Source organism: Oncorhynchus mykiss, chromosome 22, assembly GCF_057628025.1.
Source record: "Oncorhynchus mykiss isolate SJ-2025 chromosome 22, ASM5762802v1, whole genome shotgun sequence".
Taxonomy (NCBI): Eukaryota; Metazoa; Chordata; class Actinopteri; order Salmoniformes; family Salmonidae; genus Oncorhynchus; species Oncorhynchus mykiss.
The window spans coordinates 12,447,990-12,468,143 of record NC_143043.1 but is presented as its reverse complement, the minus strand read 5'-3'; the positions used below and the strand labels follow the sequence as shown (position 1 = coordinate 12,468,143).

At 44.2% G+C, this 20,154-nt stretch overlaps 1 protein-coding gene across 1 annotated transcript in view; it reads left to right on the top strand.

Annotated features, from left to right (window-relative positions):
• vwa8 (von Willebrand factor A domain containing 8) overlaps positions 1 to 20,154 on the top strand; it is a 92,018-nt gene that overhangs the window by 14,858 nt on the left and 57,006 nt on the right. The window contains exons 11-21 of the mRNA XM_036958712.2: positions 2,876 to 3,010; positions 3,338 to 3,415; positions 4,074 to 4,234; positions 9,363 to 9,476; positions 15,021 to 15,189; positions 15,289 to 15,366; positions 15,492 to 15,607; positions 15,753 to 15,850; positions 15,931 to 16,037; positions 18,426 to 18,497; positions 19,377 to 19,453. Of these exons, the coding sequence (XP_036814607.2) occupies positions 2,876 to 3,010; positions 3,338 to 3,415; positions 4,074 to 4,234; positions 9,363 to 9,476; positions 15,021 to 15,189; positions 15,289 to 15,366; positions 15,492 to 15,607; positions 15,753 to 15,850; positions 15,931 to 16,037; positions 18,426 to 18,497; positions 19,377 to 19,453 (1,205 nt within the window). The remainder of the gene's footprint in view (positions 1 to 2,875; positions 3,011 to 3,337; positions 3,416 to 4,073; positions 4,235 to 9,362; positions 9,477 to 15,020; positions 15,190 to 15,288; positions 15,367 to 15,491; positions 15,608 to 15,752; positions 15,851 to 15,930; positions 16,038 to 18,425; positions 18,498 to 19,376; positions 19,454 to 20,154) is intronic.

Here is a 20,154-nt window from a genome sequence, read left to right as displayed (position 1 = left end):
ATGTTTATTTTTGAACCATTCCATTGTAGATTTTGCTTTATGTTTTGGATCATTGTCTTGTTGGAAGACAAATCTCCGTCCCAGTCTCAGGTCTTTTGCAAACTCCATCAGGTTTTCTTCCAGAATGGTCCTGTATTTGGCTCCATCCATCTTCCCATCAATTTTATATTCCCTTTCCCTGCTGAAGAAAAGCAGGCCCAAAACATGATGCTGCCACCACCATGTTTGACAGTGGGGATGGTGTGTTCAGCTGTGTTGCTTTTACGCCAAACATAACGTTTTGCATTGTTGCCAAAAAGTTCCATTTTGGTTTCATCTGACCAGAGCACCTTCTTCCACATGTTTGGTGTGTCTCCCATGTGGCTTGTGGCAAACTTTAAACGACACTTTTTATGGATATCTTTAAGAAATGTCTTTCTTCTTGCCACTCTTCCATAAAGGCCAGATTTGTGCAATATTCAAGATTGTTGAATATATACCTCTATGGACAGAGTCTCCCACCTCAGCTGTAGATCTCTGCAGTTCATCCAGAGTGATCATGGGCCTCTTGGCTGCATCTCTGATCAGTCTTCTCCTTGTATGAGCTGAAAGTTTAGAGGGACGGCCAGGTCTTGGTAGATTTGCAGTGGTCTGATTCTCCTTCCATTTCAATATTATCGCTTGCACAGTGCTCCTTGGGATGTTTAAAGCTTGGGAAATCTTTTTGTATCCAAATCCGGCTTTAAACTTCTTCACAACAGTATCTCGGACCTGCCTGGTGTGTTCCTTGTTCTTCATGATGCTCTCTGCGCTTTTGACGGACCTCTGAGACCATCACAGTGCAGGTGCATTTATACGGAGACTTGATTACACACAGGTGGATTGTATTTATCATCATTAGTCATTTAGGTCAACATTGGATCATTCAGAGATCCTCACTGAACTTCTGGGGAGAGTTTGCTGCACTGAAAGTAAAGGGGCTGAATAATTTTGCACGCCCAATTTCTCAGTTTTTGATTTGTTAAAAAAGTTTGAAATGTCCAATAAATGTCGTTCCACTTCATGATTGTGTCCCACTTGTTGTTGATTCTTCACAAAAAAATACAGTCTTATATCTTTATGTTTGAAGCCTGAAATGTGGCAAAAGGTCGCAAAGTTCAAGGGGGCCGAATACTTTCGCAAGGCACTGTGTATATATATATATACACTGCTCAAAAAATTAGGGAACACTAAAATAACACATCCTAGATCTGAATGAATGAAATATTCTTATTAAATAATTTTTTCTTTACATAGTTGAATGTGCTGACAACAAAATCACACAAAAATTATCAACGGAAATCAAATTTATCAACCCATGGAGGTCTGGATTTGGAGTCACACTCAAAATGTAATTGGAAAACCACACTACAGGCTGAATCAACTTTGATGTAATGTCCTTAAAACAAGTCACAATGAGGCTCAGTAGTGTGTGTGGCCTCCACGTGCCTGTATGACCTCCCTACAACGCCTGGGCATGCTCTTGATGAGGTGGCGGATGGTCTCCTGAGGGATCTCCTCCCAGACCTGGACTAAAGCTTCCGCCAACTCCTGGACAGTCTGGTGCAACGTGGCGTTGGTGGATGGAGCGAGACATGATGTCCCAGATGTGCTCAATTGGATTCAGGTCTGGGGAACGGGCGGGCCAGTCCATAGCATCAATGCCTTCCTCTTGCAGGAACTGCTGACACACTCCAGCCACATGAGGTCTAGCATTGTCTTGCATTAGGAGGAACCCAGGGCCAACCGCACCAGCATATGGTCTCAGAAGGGGTCTGAGGATCTCATCTCGGTACCTAATGACAGTCAGGCTACCTCTGGCGAGCTCATGGAGGGCTGTGCGGCCCCCCAAAGAAATGCCACCTCACACCATGACTGACCCACCGCCAAACCGGTCATGCTGGAGGATGTTGCAGGCAGCAGAACGTTCTCCACGGCGTCTCCAGACTCTGTGTGGCAGAGACTCAGTGTGGACCTGCTTTCATCTGTGAAGAGCACAAGGCGCCAGTGGCGAATTTACCAATCTTGGTGTTCTCTGGCAAATGCCAAACGTCCTGCACGGTGTTGGGCTGTAAGCACAACCCCCACCTGTGGACGTCGGGCCCTCATACCACCCTCATGGAGTCCTGACCGTTTGGGCAGACACATGCACATTTGTGGCCTGCTGGAGGTCATTTTGCAGGGCTCTGGCAGTGCTCCTCCTGCTCCTCCTTGCACAAAGGTGGAGGTAGCGGTCCTGCTGCTGGGTTGTTGCCCTCCTACGGCCTCCTCCACGTCTCCTGATGTACTGGCCTGTCTCCTGGTAGCGCCTCCATGCTCTGGACACTATGCTGACAGACAGAGCAAACCTTCTTACCACAGCTCGCATTGATCTGCCATCCTGGATGAGCTGCACTACCTGAGCCACTTGTGTGGGTTGTAGACTCCGTCTCATGCTACCACTAGAGTGAAAACACCGCCAGCATTCAAAAGTGACCAAAACATCAGCCAGGAAGCATAGGAACTGAGAAGTGGTCTGTGGCCACCACCTGCAAAACCACTCCTTTATTGGGGGTGTCTTGCTAATTGCCTATAATTTCAACCTGTTGTCTATTCCATTTGCACAACAGCATGTGAAATTTATTGTCAATCAGTGTTGCTTCCTAAGTGGACAGTTTGATTTCACAGAAGTGTGATTGACTTGAAGTTACATTGTGTTGTTTAAGTGTTCCCTTTTATTTTTTTGAGCAGTGTATATATATCGGTATCTCTGAAATTCAATATGCTTTAATGGCATGAATAACAAGGTCAGTGTTGCCAAAGCGAAGTAAACAGCGACATCAATAAGAATATTAGCTGTAATACTCTCTGATTACAGGTCCCAGCAGGCACCAAGGCACCCCGCCCCCCCAACAGTAACCCCGCATTCATCAGCACCCCGAGCCACGCCCAGCTCCTGGCTGAGATGGTGCAGTCACACCTAGTCAAAGACATGTGCCTTATAGGGGCTAAGGTACACACACACACTGCTGCTATATACTATTTATTCACCTGCTTGACCAAGACACTACCTAATTTATATTTGTAAATACCGTCATTCTTGACATAGTACATTCATTATCTATACTGTATATCCTATTGTGTCCACATCAGGCTATTACTATGCATACTATACCTCTTCTATTACTTGTTATTTTTTACGTGACAAATATAATTGGATTAGATTGTTTCATTTGACACGCGCACGCTAACCTCCGTCTAAGATGCTTAGTTACGTTTAATGTGTGTTGGTTTGCTTTTGCTACTTGGACAACATTGACCGAGTCTTGAATATTTTCAGGGTTGTGGCAAGTCAGTGGTTGCCAAAGAGTTTGCTGAGATGCTGGGTTACAGCATTGAGCCTGTAATGCTCTATCAGGTAGGAATACAGTACCTCCCAACTCTTCATTTGGAGGCTCTGTGTGTGTGTGTGTGTGTGTGTGTGTGTGTGTGTGTGTGTGTGTGTGTGTGTGTGTGCGTGTGCGTGTGCGTGTGCGTGTGCGTGTGCGTGTGCGTGTGCGTGTGCGTGTGTCTGTGTCTGTGTCTGTGTCTGTGTCTGTGTGTTGGAGAAAACAACCCCTTGGCTGAGGTTCAGTTGTCCAGAGCTGCATCACTGAGATGCCACATCTTCCTCTTGGCAAAAGACAACTGGAAGCATTATGTTCAACAGTCCGATAATGGAGTTTTGATTGAATGACTGATTGTCATGCTTTATTCCACGTTGATGGACTTGATAACTGACTGAGAGAGAAGGCTGTCTTTCTCAGACTACACACACACATGCAGTTGTACCTTCCATAGCAGGCACACGGTAATGGGTCACTCATGGCTCTGTCCCAGGGGTTAATGTACTGTATTTCACAGGAGCACGTTCCTCACATAACTCGCTGTGTGAAAGAAAATGTTTTCTTAGAGAGAGAGATTGTGTGTGTGTTACAAACAATATGTGGCTTATAGGTTGTCAGGATCTGTGTGTTTGTGAGACAGTGGCAATGATTACAACACCTCATCTCTCTCTCTTTGTCACCTGCTTATAGGACATGACAGCAAGGGACCTGTTACAGCAGCGCTACACGTTAGCTAATGGAGACACAGCGTGGAGACCCTCTCCCCTGGTCACTGCTGCCCAGGAGGGCAAGCTACTGCTGCTGGACGGCATACACCGAGTTAACCTGGGAACCCTGTCGGTACTCTCCAGGTACATAGTCACTTACACGCAGTTGCAGGCAGACAGGAACACGTGCACACTCACATATAGCATATCATCTACTAATAGCATGTCTACTGTATTACAGCTTAATGGCCACTGTGACTGGTCCTAGATCAGTCATCCGCTAATAAAGAGGTCTTCAACCTTTTCTTGTCTAGGGACCCCCTCACAGGCAAACCGGTGAACCATTGACCCCCATCATATGTTAAGAAAAACGTTTTTTCATCAGGTGAATGATAACGGCAAGGAGAAGTGATCAACATTTTAAAATTAATAGATTTAGTGGATAGTTTTTCATTATTTTGACCTACCCACATTATAATTGGAAAAGTGTAAACTCAACATACTCTATTAGCTAGAAAGGTAACGCCACAAACCAGGAACTTGTGGCTCTGAACATTTGACCGGCAGCATTTTAATTTACTTGAGAAATGTATCGGAACCACATGCATTGGGTGCGTAACCTGATTGGGTCGTCCACCCACGGTGCTCAGAATGACAGAAACCACATTCAGATTATGGTAGTTCATATTTGCAGAACATGGAAGGGACCGCAACGGTGTACCGAATTCTGATGCGCACTTTGAAGTTAGAATAACTGTCCACATTTCCTTTTCCTCAACTAATAAGACAAGTAACAAACAGCAAAATCACTAACCTATGTCTACTCTACCCCACAGAAGAAAAGTTGACCTATTCTATCGTTCAGCTTGTCGAGAAAGAACATGCCTTTTCCAAACAGACTCTGGGACAGTTGTGGGATGATTGAGCCCATATTCATACGATCAGTAGGCCTAGGTTACCTAAATACGTTTTTTAAAAAGCAATGAGTCTGATACAACAGATCAGAATGTTTAGCTTAACATGCTGATAAGCTATTATTTCTTCACATTATAAGAGCAGCAATGCGCATAAGGCAGTAGGCTACGTGCAAATGTTTGTTCCATAATGCAATGAACGGCAAAAACACCATTGGGAAGAAAGAGGGGAGCTCTAATATGCAACAACTAGCATGGGTTGCTAATATGACTAGGATTGTGCCTTTGGCTACTGTACAATGAAATAATTTGATATGAAATAATTGCCCCACGGATATGGTCGAGTTTGGCTAGGCTACTTTGAAGTGAGGTAGGCAATGTAGTAAAAGCGTTCAGGTTTCAAACAATTCAATTTATGTTTTCAAAATGCATACTGCCTCCAGCTCTTTGCAAAGTGGTGTGTGACTCGCTGATGAAGCGAGGCCTTCTATTGCAAATGCATGTGCTGTTTGAGTTGCTGTAGCATCAACTCTTGTGCTGTCTGACAGACTTTCTGCTCTGTATGCTGTAAATTCATTCCATCAAATGATGCAAATTAGACCGATAAGCAAGACAAGTCAAATGTATTTACATCGACTGGTATTTCCATCAATGAATAGGCTAAAAAGCATTATTTTGCCATGGGATTTTACTTCTCCTGGACAATTGGCCAGCTGCTGGACAATTGGACACCTGCTCTTTTTAAAAATGTATTTATTTAACCTTTTATTTAACTAGGCAAGTCAGTTAAGAATACATTCTTATTTACAATGTAGGCCTACTGGGGAGCAGTGGGTTAACCGCCTTGTTCAAGGGCAGTTCAACAGATTTTTACCTTGTCAGCTCGGGGATTCGGTTACTGGCCCAACGCTCTAACCACTAGGCTACCTGCCTCCCCTTTTCTTAACATAGACTGACCAGGTGAATCCAGGTGACAGTTATAATCCCTTATTGATGTCACTTGTTAAATCCACTTCAATCAGTGGAGATGAAGGGGAGGAGACGGATTTTTAAGCCTTGAGGCAATTGAGACATGGATTGTGTAAGCGTGCCATTCGGAGGATGAATGGGCAAGGCAAAAATATTTAAGTGCCTTTGAACGTGGTATGGTAGAAGGTGCCAGGCACACCGTTTTGTCTCAATAACTGCAACGCTGCTGAGTTTTTCACACAACAGTTTTCTGTGTGTATCAAGAATGGTCCACCACCCAAAGGACATCCAGCCAACTTGACATAACTGTGGGAAGCATTGCAGTCAACATGGGCCAGCATCCCTGTGGAACGCTTTCAACTCCTAGTTTAGTACATACCCCAACGATTTGAGGCTGTTCTAAGGGGGAGGGGTGCAACTCAATATTAGTAAGGCGTCCTTAATGTTTTGTGTGCTTAGTGTATATTTCCACACTAAGAGGTTGGAATAATACTGTGGAATTGAGAAAATTATGATAATGCCCTTTTTTTTGTAAGAACTGGTTGAAAAGACGGCCTGAAATTTCAGCCTGTTTTGGTGGGATGGAGTTTTGGCCTTCCATGGTGACATCACCATGCGGTAAATTAGTTAATAGACTAATCCTGGCCCTAGCCCTAACCTTAACCTTTATCCTAACCCCAACCTTTATCCTAACCCCAACCTTAACCTTTATCCTAACCCTATCTTTATCCTAACCCCAACCTTAACCTTTTTCCTAACCCCAACCTTAACCTTTATCCTAACCCCAACCTTAACCTTTATCCTAACCCCAACCGTAACCTTTATCCTAACCCCAACCTTAATCTTTATCCTAACCTTTATCCTAACCCCAACCTTAATCTTTATCCTAACCCCAACCTTTATCCTAACCCCAACCTTAACCTTTATCCTAACCCCAACCGTAACCTTTATCCTAACCCTATCTTTATCCTAACCCCAACCTTTATCCTAACCCCAACCGTAACCTTTATCCTAACCCCAACCTTAATCTTTATCCTAACCTTTATCCTAACCCCAACCTTAATCTTTATCCTAACCCCAACCTTAATCTTTATCCTAACCCCAACCTTAACCTTTTTCCTAACCCCAACCTAAACCTTTATCCTAACCCCAACCTTAACCTTTATCCTAACCCCAACCTTAACCTTTATCCTAACCCCAACCTTAATCTTTATCCTAACCTTTATCCTAACCCCAACCTTAATCTTTATCCTAACCCCAACCTTAATCTTTATCCTAACCCCAACCTTTATCCTAACCCCAACCGTAACCTTTATCCTAACCCCAACCTTAATCTTTATCCTAACCTTTATCCTAACCCCAACCTTAATCTTTATCCTAACCCCAACCTTAACCTTTATCCTAACCCTATCTTTATCCTAACCCCAACCTTTATCCTAGCCCTATCTTTTTCCTAACCCCAACCTTAACCTTTATCCTAACCCTATCTTTATCCTAACCCCAACCTTTATCCTAACCCCAACCTTAATCTTTATCCTAACCCCAACCTTAATCTTTATCCTAACCCTATCTTTATCCTAACCCCAACCTTAATCTTTATCCTAACCCCAACCTTAACCTTTATCCTAACCCCAACCTTAATCTTTATCCTAACCCCAACCTTAATCTTTATCCTAACCCCAACCTTAATCTTTATCCTAACCCAAAACTTAACCCTTAAGTTTACTGTATGCTGCCCAGTCAAAACAGTTTGATCATATAGTATGTTATTTTGTTATGTTTTGTTAGTTTTGGTGTTTTGCAGAGTTTTTTTCTCTGGCTCTTCCAGCACACACATTTTTTTGGCCCCTTCGTTGGTGATTTGTAGGGATTATTACATTTTTTCACTTGGGAAATACTGCACCAAACATCTTAGTTAGATGTAAAATTGCGCGACTAAGACCTCTGCAAAAATGTCTAAATGAATGACAGATGTATTCAGATGTCTTCATTTATCTTAGATTGATTCTGACTATTTTAAGGAAGTGTTTTTGTGTTAATGCCTACGCCTAGCTGAGTTCTGCTAAAAGCAAACCCGAACCTATGTATGCGGACGTCTTTTCCCTAGCCCTAACCTTTACCCTAGCCCTAACTCTAACCTTAACTCTAACCTTAACCCTTATCCTAGCCCTAACTCTAACCTTAACTCTAACCTTAACCCTTATCCTAGCCCTAACCTTTACCCTAGCCCTAACTCTAACCTTAACTCTAACTTCAACCCTTATCCTAGCCCTAACCTTTACCCTAGCCCTAACTCTAACCTTAACTCTAACTTCAACCCTTATCCTATCCCTAACCTTTACCCTAGCCCTAACTCTAACCTTAACTCTAACTTTAACCCTTATCCTAGCCCTAACCTTTACCCTAACCTTAACTCTAACCTTAACCCTTATCCTAGCCCTAACCTTTATCCTAGCCCTAACTCTAACCTTAACTCTAACCTTAACCCTTATCCTAGCCCTAACGTTTAACTTAGCCCTAACTCTAACCTTAACCCTTATCCCAGACCTAACCTTAACCCTTGCCCTAACTCTAACCTTAACCCTTATCCTAGCCCTAACCTTAACCCTTATCCTAACTTTAACCTTAACTCTAATCCTTATGCAAACCGTAACTTTAGCAAGCAGTTGCTTATCAACAGATGGACAGTTGCTTATCAACAGATACAGTGCCTTGCGAAAGTATTCGGACCCCTTGAACTTTGCGACCTTTTGCCACATTTCAGGCTTCAAACATAAAGATATAAAACTGTATTTTTTCGTGAAGAATCAACAACAAGTGGGACACAATCATGAAGTGGAACGACATTTATTGGATATTTCAAACTTTTTTAACAAATCAAAAACTGAAAAATTGGGCGTGGAAAATTATTCAAGGGGGCCGAATACTTTCACAAGGCACTGTAGTTTATTATAGTTTACAGATGGACTTTCCAAATAAAGTGTGACCAAATGAATGTCCAAGTCAAGGAAGCTTACCAGCAGCAGGTGCTGTTTCAAAGCCTATGTCAGATACTCCAGGGAGTGTAAATGACTCAATATTTGAGTCTTTTCTTTTCTACTGTGGGTGTGTTGTTGCTAGCGATATTCATAAAAACTTTGGGGGGGGGGGGGGGGCAAAATGCGCTAATTGTTTTAAATATAATTTTTATTTTCTGGGGGTCTGTGTGTCCCCGGTTGAATACCCATGCACTAATACTATGTCTACTGTATTACAGGTTACTGGTCACTGTGACTGGTCCTAGATCAGTCAACCATTAATACTATATCTAGTTTGTCCAATGTGTTACTGGCCACTGTGACTGGTTCCTGTATCAATCACCTACTAATACTATCTCTACTGTAATTTAGGTTACTCCATGACAGAGAGCTGTCTCTGTATGACGGGTCCAGACTGCTGAGGTGGGACAGATACCAGGCACTCAAGGAAGAGCTACAGCTCACAGAAGAACAGCTACAGGAAAGGTACACACACATACACGCATGTAGGAACACATATTCCGAGGCATGTATGTTAGCTAGAGCTGGTGCCAAAGTGTCACACCAGTGCTGCCCTGGGGAGCAACCTGTTCACCCATTATCTCCAGCTATGCAACTTCCTGTTTGCCAACCTGTGGCATCATTTTGTGTGATACTATTTTGTCCAGGTCTCTTGCAAAATACATTTGTAATGAGTCTAACCTGGTGAAATAAATAAATCAAATAATAACTGGCGTTTCTCTTTCGAGCTCCCTGTGGCAGCCTGGTCTCATAGACTAGACGTAACATAGTGAAAGTAAATCCAGGACACTCAAATTAGTATGTTGTGTTACGTTTGATATGGTTACATAAGACAGAACGAAAGGAGGGTGGATGTGTGGGTTTATAACGTGAACGTGTGCTCGTTTTTTGTTTCCAATGACTCATCCTTACCAGTTTCCTTTCATTAAGGTTAACCCAATGGTTGTGTTTTCAAATCTCATTACAGAAAACTTTTGCATTTGAGCTAATTAGCAACTTTTCAACTACACTGAACAAAAATATAAACGCAACATGTAAAGTGTTGGTCCCATGTTTCATGAGCTGAAACAAAAGATCCCAGAAATGTTCCATACCCACAAAAAGCTTATTTCTCTAAAATTGTGGACACAAACTTGTTTACATCCCTGTTAGTAAGTATTTCAAGTGTGGCATTTCAAGATGCTGATTAAACAGCATGGTCATTACACAGGTGCACCTTGTGCTGGGCACAATGAAATGCCACCGCAGTCCACGTGTAACCAGGACCTCCACATCTGGCTTCTTCACCTGCAGGATTGTCTGAGACCAGCCAAATGGACAGCTGATGAAACTGGGTTTGCACAACCAAATAATTTCTGCACAAACTGTCAGAAACTGTTTCAGGGATGCTCATCTGCAGGCTCGTCGTCCTCACCAGGGTGTTGACCTGACTGCAGTTTGGTGTCGTAACCGACTTCAGTTGGCAACTGCTCACCTTCGATGGCCACTGGCAAGCTGGAGAAGTGTGCTCTTCACAAATGAATCGCGGTTTCAGCGGTACTGGGCAGATAGCAGACAGCGTGTATGGCGTTGTGTGGGTGAGCGGTTTGCTGATGTCAACGTTGTGAACAGAGTGCCCCTTGGATGTGGTGGTGTTATGGTATGGGCAGGTATAAGCTACGGACAACCAACACAATTGCATTTTATCGATGGCAATTTGAATGCACAGAGATACCGTGACGAGATCCCGAGGCCCATTGTCGTGCCATTCATCCGCCGCCATCACCTCATGTTTCAGCATGATAATGCAAGGATCTGTACACAACTCCTGGAAGCTGAACATGTCCCAGTTCTTCCATGGCCTTCATACTTACCAGACATGTCACCCATTGAGCATGTTTGGGATGCACTGGATCGATGATTTCCAACAATATCCAGCAACTTGGCACAGCCATTAAAGTGTGGGACAACATTCCATGGGCCACAATCAACAGCCTGATCACATGCCTGATCACATGCAAATTAGATGTGCAAATTAGATGTGTCGTGCTGCATGAGGCAAATGGTGGTCACCCCAGATACTGACTGGTTTTCTTATCTATGCCCCAATTTCTTTTTTTAAGGTATCGGTCACCAATAGATTCATATCTGTGTTCTTATCCATAGATTAGGGCCTAATTCATGAATTTAAATTGACTGATTTCCTTTATATGAACTGTAACTCAGTAAAGGCATTGAAATTGCTGTATGTATTTATATTTTTTCTTCGGTGTACTTACTGATAGCTCACCCTAACCTGCCCCTAATCCTAAACTTTACCTAACTTTGAACCCTAACACATAGCCATGCTAACATTTAGTTTTAGCCACATATCCAACATTAGCCGCAATAAATTGGAATTTTTAACATATCATACATTTGCAAATATGTAACATATTGTACGTTTTTTGAAATTGTTAATGTATAGTGCCTTCAGAACGTATTCATACCCCTTGATGTTTTCCAAATGTTCTTGTGTTACAGCCTGAATTTAAAATTGATAAAATTGAAATGTGTCTCTGACCTTTCACAATCCCCCATAATGTCAAAGTGGAATTATGTTTACAAATTATATTATCTTTACAAATGGATTAAAAATGAAAAGCTGAAATGTCTTGAATCAATAAGTATTCAACTCCTATGTTATGTCAAGCCTAAATAAGTTCAAGAGTAAAACATTTCTTGACAAGTCCGCCTGGGGAGGCAGGTAGCCTAGTGGTTAGAGCGTTGGGCCGAAGGTTGGTGGATCGAGTCCCTCAGCTGACAAGGTCAAAATCTGTCGTTCTGCCCCTGAACAGGGCAGTTAACCCACTCTTCCTAGGCCGTCATTGTAAATAAGAATTTGTTCATAACTGACTTGCCTAGTTAAATCAAATAAAAAAAATAAGTTGCATGGACTCACTCTGTGTGCAATAATAGTGTGTAACATAATTTTTTTTATTGGCTACCTCATGTCTGTACCACACACATACAATTATCTGTAAATTCCCTCAGTCGAACAGTGAATTTCAAATACAGATTCAACCACAAAGACTAGGGAGGTTTTCCAATGCCTCGCAAAGAAGGGTAGGTGGGTAAAAAAGAAAAAGCAGACATTGAATATCCCTTTAAACATGGTGGCGTTATTAATTACACTTTGGATGGTGTATCAATACACCGTCACTAAAAAGATACCGACGTCCTTCCTAACTAAGTTTCCGGGGAGGAAGGAAACCGCTCAGGAATTTCACAATGAGGCCAATGCTGACTTTAAAACAGTTAGAGTTTAATGGCTGTGATAAGAGAGAACTGAGGATGGCTCAACAACATTGTAGTTACTCCACAATATTAACCTAGAAAAAACATATATTTAATCCATTTTGAATTCAGGCTGTAACCTAACAAAATGTGGAATAAGTCAAGGGGTATGAATACTTTCTGAAGGGACTGTAATTGTACGAATTGCAATTTGTAACATATTATACGAAATGGATGATGGACATCCACAAATTACTACACATCATACGAAGCATAACCTGTGTCATGAATATACGTACAGAATAATATGAAATGCTCTGAGACCAGGTTGCCTATGGAGATGGCAGTTCTTCTTGTGATGTGTTGTGATGGTGGCTGTATGTGTGTGATGAAGGGATACAACACCCTATCATGTTAATTAGCTTGCCATCCATTTAGATATCACTGTGTGTGTGTCTGTGTGTGAAATTTTTGTATTTTATTTTCCGATGACTCATCCTTCCTGTGGTTAGTCATTCAATAATACCTCCTCTCAGGTGTCATACCCCACACACAGACTTTCAGGTGTCAGACAGAACAGTGAAGTTATGGACTGTGTAATGTCGGGTGTTGATTAAGCCTCCTTATTAACCCTACGAGGTTAATAACGAGTCTGCTGGTTTTCTGTTCTACCTGGTCATTAATTGCACACACCTGGTATTCCAGGTGTAAATCAGTCCCCGATTAGAGGGGCACAATTTAAAAAATGCGGTGGAACTGGCTTTTAGGTCCAGAGTTGAGTTTGAGGGGTCTAGGGACATGAGCTATGAGTTACAGTTTGACACACACACACACCACTGACTCACACCTCAGGACGTGACCTTGCAGCCAGAGGCAGGTCAATTAGTAGACAGTGTAGCAGTGGAGGCTGTTGAGGGGAGGACGGCTCATAATAATGACTTGAACGAATGGAATGGCATCAAACACATGGAAACCATTCCTCTAGTTCCGCTCCAGCCATTACCACGAGCCCATCCTCCCCAATTAAGGTCCCACCAACCTCCTGTGCAGTGTAGTATTTAAATATCTGTGTTAGCGTCAGAAGTGAAAACCCTGACAATGACTGCTTTCATCTCCACCACCATAACAGGAAATTAGTAGGAGAGAGAAGGGGGAGGGATGAAGAGAGAATGACAGTGGGGGAGAGATATTGAGGAATAGAACGAGGATAGAGGAATGTGGTAAAGAGAGAGGGGAGAGAGAGCGGGGGAGAGATAAAGAGGAATAGAACGAGGATAGAGGAATGTGGTAAAGAGAGAGGGGGAGGGAGAGAGAGAGCAGGGGAGAGATATTGAGGAATATAACGAGGATAGAGGAATGTGGTAAAGAGAGGGGAAGGTAGAGAAAGAGCGGGGGAGAGATAAAGAGGAATAGAACGAGGATAGAGAAATGTGGTAAAGAGAGAGGGGGAGAGCGGGGGAGAGATAAAGAGGAATAGAACGAGGATAGAGGAATGTGGTAAAGAGAGAGGGGGAGGGAGAGAGAGTGGGGGAGAGAGAGGAATAGAACGAGGATAGAGGAATGTGGTAAAGAGAGAGGGGGAGGGAGAGAGAGAGCGGGGGAGAGATATTGAGGAATAGAACGAGGATAGAGGAATGTGGTGGAGAGAGAGGCGGATATTTTTGACAGTGTTTGTCTACTGACTGTTGGCAGGACAACTCTTTCTGTTTATCTGCCTTTCACCCTCTCATTTAACTCTGTTTTGTTTCCACCTTCTCTTCCTAAATGTTAGATTTGACATCAGACAACATTTAACCATCATAACTATGTGATAGAATGGCTACAATTTCTCCCTACATGTTCCCTTGAAATGATTTCTTCTCCAGATAGAAATGTAGTCCATCGGTCGGGATTCAGGGTTGTTTAGTTTGGTATTTGGGTGAACAAAATGTATGTGCTGCTGCACGTGTGTGTGTGTGTGTGTGTGTGTGTGTGTGTGTGTGTGTGTGTGTGTGTGTGTGTGTGTGTGTGTGTGTGTGTGTGTGTGTGTGTGTGTGTTTGAGCTCCACCTAGGCTAGCAGGAAGGATGTTTGCGGTAGGGCGTCTGGGCTGAAATTAAATCACTTCCCCTTTGTTTTTGCGGGTGTGTGTGTGCGTGTGTCCTGAGTTTCCCGCGGCTCACACTCTTGATGTGATTCCACCCAGGACTATGGGCCAGGGCCACTATCATGTTATTACACATACTGTAACTGTAGAGTTACCATTATTACAGTCAGTCACTATTACTATACAAATACTATTACTACAGTACTATAACTACAGTACTGTAACTAGTTTTATTACTACAGTGTATAACTACAGTACTATAACTACAGTACTATTACCACAGTACTATTACTACAGTACTATAACAACAGTACTATAACAACAGTACTATAACTACAGTACTATAACCACAGTACTATTACCACAGTACTATTACTACAGTACTATAACTACAGTACTATAACTACAGTACTATTACTACAGTACTATAACTACAGTACTATTACCACAGTACTATAACTACAGTACTATAACTACAGTACTATAACTACAGTACTATAACTACAGTACTATTACCACAGTACTATATGACCTGAGGTTTTTACTGACTACATACCTTGACTAAGGAAAACCCCTTGTACTGTAAACAAGTCTTTCTGGACAACATATATGTCGTGATTCACAATCGGTAAAGACTCTACAAGCTCTAAAATGTGTGTGTGTTTCCAGGTCCATCTTCCCCGTCCACCCTTCGTTTCGTGTGTTGGCCCTGGCAGAGCCCCCTGTGGCGGGCAGCAGTGGTCAGCAGTGGTTGGGTCCTGAACTACTCACCATGTTCATGTTCCACAACATCCAGCCTCTGGCACGGGCACAGGAGACCAGCCTCATACAGGGCTTGGTGAGACGCCCACGCACACACACACACACACGTTGATTCAGTCATCTGTTTCCTTCATATCATCCTCCATTCATTCTCTGTCTCTCTCTGTCTCTCCAGACTCCCAACGTTCCGAAGGAAGCAGTGGAGCAGCTCCTCCACCTCACACACAACCTCCGACAGACCAACGACCCTACTGTAAGTGTGCGTGCGTGCGTGTGTGCGTGCGTGTGTGCGTGCGTGTGTGTGTGTGTGCGTGCGTGCGTGTGTGTGTGTGTCCGTGCTCGTGAGTATGTGTACCAAACCGTCTGCTGTGTGTCCAGGCCCAGTCTCTAGCTTCGTCCCTGTCCACCAGACAGCTGTTGAGGATCTGTCGTCGTCTCTCTCAGTATCCAGAGGAGAGCATCGCTCACGCTGTCAACAAAGCCTGTCTGTCCAGGTACTCAGAAGCGCACGCACATACACACACACAAACTGATTTGTTAAACAAATGTTGATTGAACTATTCCTTTAAACTGTACTTTGCTTGGGATTAAATTGTCTGATTTAGTAACCTTGCTATAATATGGTTTATGTTTGATTAGGTTTCTACCCAGCCTGGCTCGTTCCTCTCTACAGAAGGGCCTGGCTAGCTGCTCTATACAGGACACACAGCCTGATGCTGAGGCACACGACCACAGCTGTAAGAGACACACACCACACACCACACACCATGCACAAACATGTATAATCTATTTCACCCCTCCCCCCCTCTCCATCCAGGCACTGTAAAGGATGGTGTGTTGACCATAGGCAGTGTGTCAGCTCCTGTCTATAATGCTGGGGAGAAGATGAAGGTGCCTGACGTGCTCTTCTACGACAACGCACAAGTAATGGCCTCCACACACACACACACACACACACACACACACACACACACACACACACACAAACACTGATTGTAGTTGTATCAACCCCTGGACTGAGGGGTTCTGAGTCCTCTCTAGAATACTGAGTGGGACTGCCCCAGATCTATCCATCGCTCTCTCCTTCCCGTCTTTTTTTCATGCTCCCCCACACTTTTCTCTCTCCCCTCTCTCTCTCTCTCTCCTCTCTAGCTCTTTGTTGGTTCTCTCTCACTCCCTCTCTCTCACTCCTCTCTAGCTCTTTGTCGGTTCTCTCTCCCCTCTCTCCCTCTCTCTCCTCTCTAGCTCTTTGTCGGTTCTCTCTCCCTCTCTCTCTCTCCTTTCTAGCTCTTTGTCGGTTCTCTCTCACTCTCCCTCTCTCTCCTCTCTAGCTCTTTGTCGGTTCGCTCTCTCTCTCCTCTCTAGCTCTTTGTCGGTTCTCTCTCCCTCTCTCTCTCTCCTTTCTAGCTCTTTGTTGGTTCTCTCTCACTCCCTCTCTCTCACTCCTCTCTAGCTCTTTGTCGGTTCTCTCTCCCCTCTCTCCCTCTCTCTCCTCTCTAGCTCTTTGTCGGTTCTCTCTCCCTCTCTCTCTCTCCTTTCTAGCTCTTTGTCGGTTCTCTCTCACTCTCCCTCTCTCTCCTCTCTAGCTCTTTGTCGGTTCGCTCTCTCTCTCTCTCCTGTCTAGCTCTTTATCGGTTCTCTCTCCCTCTCGCTGTCTCTCTCTCCTCTCTAGCTCTTTGTCGGTTCTCACTCACTCTCCCTCTCTCTCTCTCTAGCTCTATGTCGGTTCTCTCTCTCTCTCTCCCTCTCTCCTCTCTAGCTCTTTGTCAGTTCTCTCTCTCTCTCCCTCTCTCTCCTCTCTAGCTCTTTGTCGGTTCTCTTTCCCTCTCTCTCCTTTCTAGCTCTTTGTCGGTTCTCTCTCACTCTCCCTCTCTCTCCTCTCTAGCTCTTTTTCGGTTCTCTCTCCCTCTCTCTCACTCCTCTCGAGCTTTTTGTCGGTTCGCTCTCTCTCCCTCTCTCTCTCTCCTCTCTAGCTCTTTGTCGGTTCTCTCTCACTCACTCTCTCTCTCATCTCTAGCTCTTTGTCGGTTCTCTCTCTCTCTCCTCTCTAGCTTTTTGTCGGTTCGCTCTCTCTCCCTCTCTCTCTCTCTCCTCTCTAGCTCTTTGTCGGTTCTCTCTCACTCACTCCCTCTCTCCTCTCTAGCTCTTTGTCGGTTCTCTCTCTCCTCTCTAGCTTTTTGTCGGTTCGCTCTCTCTCCCTCTCTCTCTCTCCTTTCTAGCTCTTTGCCGGTTCTCTCTCACTCACTCTCTCTCTCCTCTCTAGCTCTTTGTCGGTTCTCTCTCACTCTCCCTCTCTCTCTCTCCTCTCTAGCTCTTTGTCGGTTCTCTCTCCCTCTCTCTCTCCTCTCTAGCTCTTTGTCGGTTCTCTCTCACTCACTCTCCCTCTCTCTCTCCTCTCTAGCTCTTTGTCGGTTCTCTCTCACGCCTCCCTCTCTCTCTCTCTCTAGCTCTCTGTCGCGTCTCTCTCGTTCTATATCTGTCTTTCATCCCTCCTCTTACGCCTCCCTCTCTCTCACTTTCCCTTTCTCTCTCTCTCCTCTCTAGCTCATTCTCGGCTCTCTCTCTCTCTCCTCTCTAGCTCTTTGTTGGTTCTCTCTCACTCTCCCTCTCTCTCTCCTCTCTAGCTCTCTGTCGCGTCTCTCTCACTCTCCCTCTCTCTCTCTCCTCTCTAGCTTTGTCGGTTCTATCTCACTTTCCCTTTCTCTCTCTCTCCTCTCTAGCTCATTGTCGGTTCTCTCATTCTCGGCTCTCTCTCCTCTCTAGCTCTTGTCGGTTCTCTCTCTCTCTCTCCCTATCTCTCTCCTCTCTAGCTCTGTCGGTTCCCTCTCTCTCTCCTCTCTAGCTCTCTGTCGGTTCTCTCTCTCTCTCTCCCTCTCTCTCCTCTCTAGCTCTCTGTCAGTTCCCTCTCTCTCTCTCTCCTCTCTAGCTCTCTGTCGCGTCTCTCTCTTGCTCTTGCTCTATATCTGTCTTTCATCCCTCCTCTCACGCCTCCCTCTCTCTCACTCTCTCCTTGATTCTACCTTTTTCCTGCTGTGACAGGGCTGAGAAAGATAGAGGGATAGAGAGAAGAGGGTGAGAGAGGATGTTCCTGCCTGCCCCACTTCTGAAGAACCTGCTTTCTGTCCTTTTTTGAGAGTAGAAAGGAAGAGAGGAGTAGAGGGGAAGGAGATTGAGGGAAAGCAGTGTTTTAAATGAGGCCAGTTCATTGGAGGACACCTCACCCCTACCTAGTGTCTTGAACTGTCAATCAAACTACTAAACACATGTAACATGGATTCATTATAAACTTACTGTTTCTCGCTCCCTCTACAGCATATGATGGTGATGGAGGACATGCTGAAAGACTTCCTGCTGGGAGAGCACCTCCTATTGGTAGGAAATCAGGTGAGTTACAGGGCCAAAGACCAATCACAGCTTTTGCATGATCGAAATGGCCATTTAAAAATGGCTTTGGCTGCAATCCAAAGAGAGCGGTTGGCTCCTGACCCATCATTGTGGAACCACTTTATTGAGCGATCAATTAAAACTAATCAATAGCCATAGCCAAACTCAGTTAGGTCCATTGACAGTCGTGAAGAGAACTGCATAGAGTTGCATATAGAGAGATTTTAATACAGTGCTGGGCCTGTATTTGAAAGGTCCGCCCTGTCCGGGTTATCTCATTCATTATGATCTGATCTTAAACTGATCTTAAATCAACATTCCTACTCTGAAACTGTTTTGATCACAGGTCACTGTGAAGTAGGTCACAGTCAACAGCTGTGGGTGACTAATTACAGAGACTTTATGACCCAGTCTCTGTCTGTCCCCGTGGGCCACCCATCCTCCACCCTTCAGCTCTGTCAGCGTGGACACTCCGTCCGCCGCCCACACTCCCTCCGTAGTGGACATCCTGTGCCCTCCGAAGGGCCCTAGGGTGTTCGGGGAGGGAGGGAGTGGGCGAGCTTTGGGAATAGAGCCGTCTCACAGACACACAGCACACGCTCTGGGCCTCAACAGATATTTTAGACATGTTGGAGTCAACTGCAAGACTGATGGTTAGGAGTTGTGACAGGGATGTTCTTTAACAATAACTGGATGTGAAATAGTCCTCTTGAGATGAGTTCCCTTGGAAGTGTGTGAAGAGAAATGAACTGAGTCCTGTATTGAGAATGATGAAATGTACATTATTTCGGACACTCTATACATGAAAAAATGTGTTGACTTTATTTGCGTTAGTATTATACTGTATGTTGAATACAATATTTGTGTGCGTACTCACAGGGAGTGGGAAAGAATAAGATTGTGGACAGGTTCCTCCATCTTCTCAACAGGCCCAGGGAATACCTGCAGCTTCACAGGTGAGAGGTTAAAGGTCAGAGTGTGTGTACCTGCGTGTGTTTGGCGGGGGGGGGGGGGGGGAAGACGACCCTATCCTACTATCCAGGATTGTTTTCGAGTGTTGATATATTCTTGCCATCTGTAAACGGCATCCCTTTTCTAATGGACCATCGTGGAGTTTTAGCTGACACATATGTGGTCGTGTTATGTCAAATTGAGGGCATTTGAATCACCTAACATTTCTATTATAACAACCAGGCAAATAAGATTCCCATCTTAAATAGTGGGAGTGTTTTCCACAGCTAAATACGACTTGTCTTGTATATGTGACCAACAAGTCATTTCTTTCTTTTTAACAACCCGAGAAAAGGGTATCTGTGAAAAGCAGAGTGTGGGTAGCACTCTCTGTCGCTGCTCTCCCTTGGCTCTGCCTCTATCTGAGGGTGTTACAGAGAAATCAGGACAACAGTGTTCAGGCCAAGGGGAGTACAATAGAGCTGTTAGATAGAAAGCACACCTACAGGTGTTTCTCTTGGTTCCCCTTTAAAAAGTGTTTTTTATTTTCACTACTGATACACACATATACATATGAACCACAGCTTACAGACCCATACAAACAAAGACTACATCTCGTCTGCCCAGATTCACATGCTCACATCCCTAGTGCCGACATTCTTTCTTGCCACAATCATTCGATTTTTCCATTTTGTTAACGATGGAG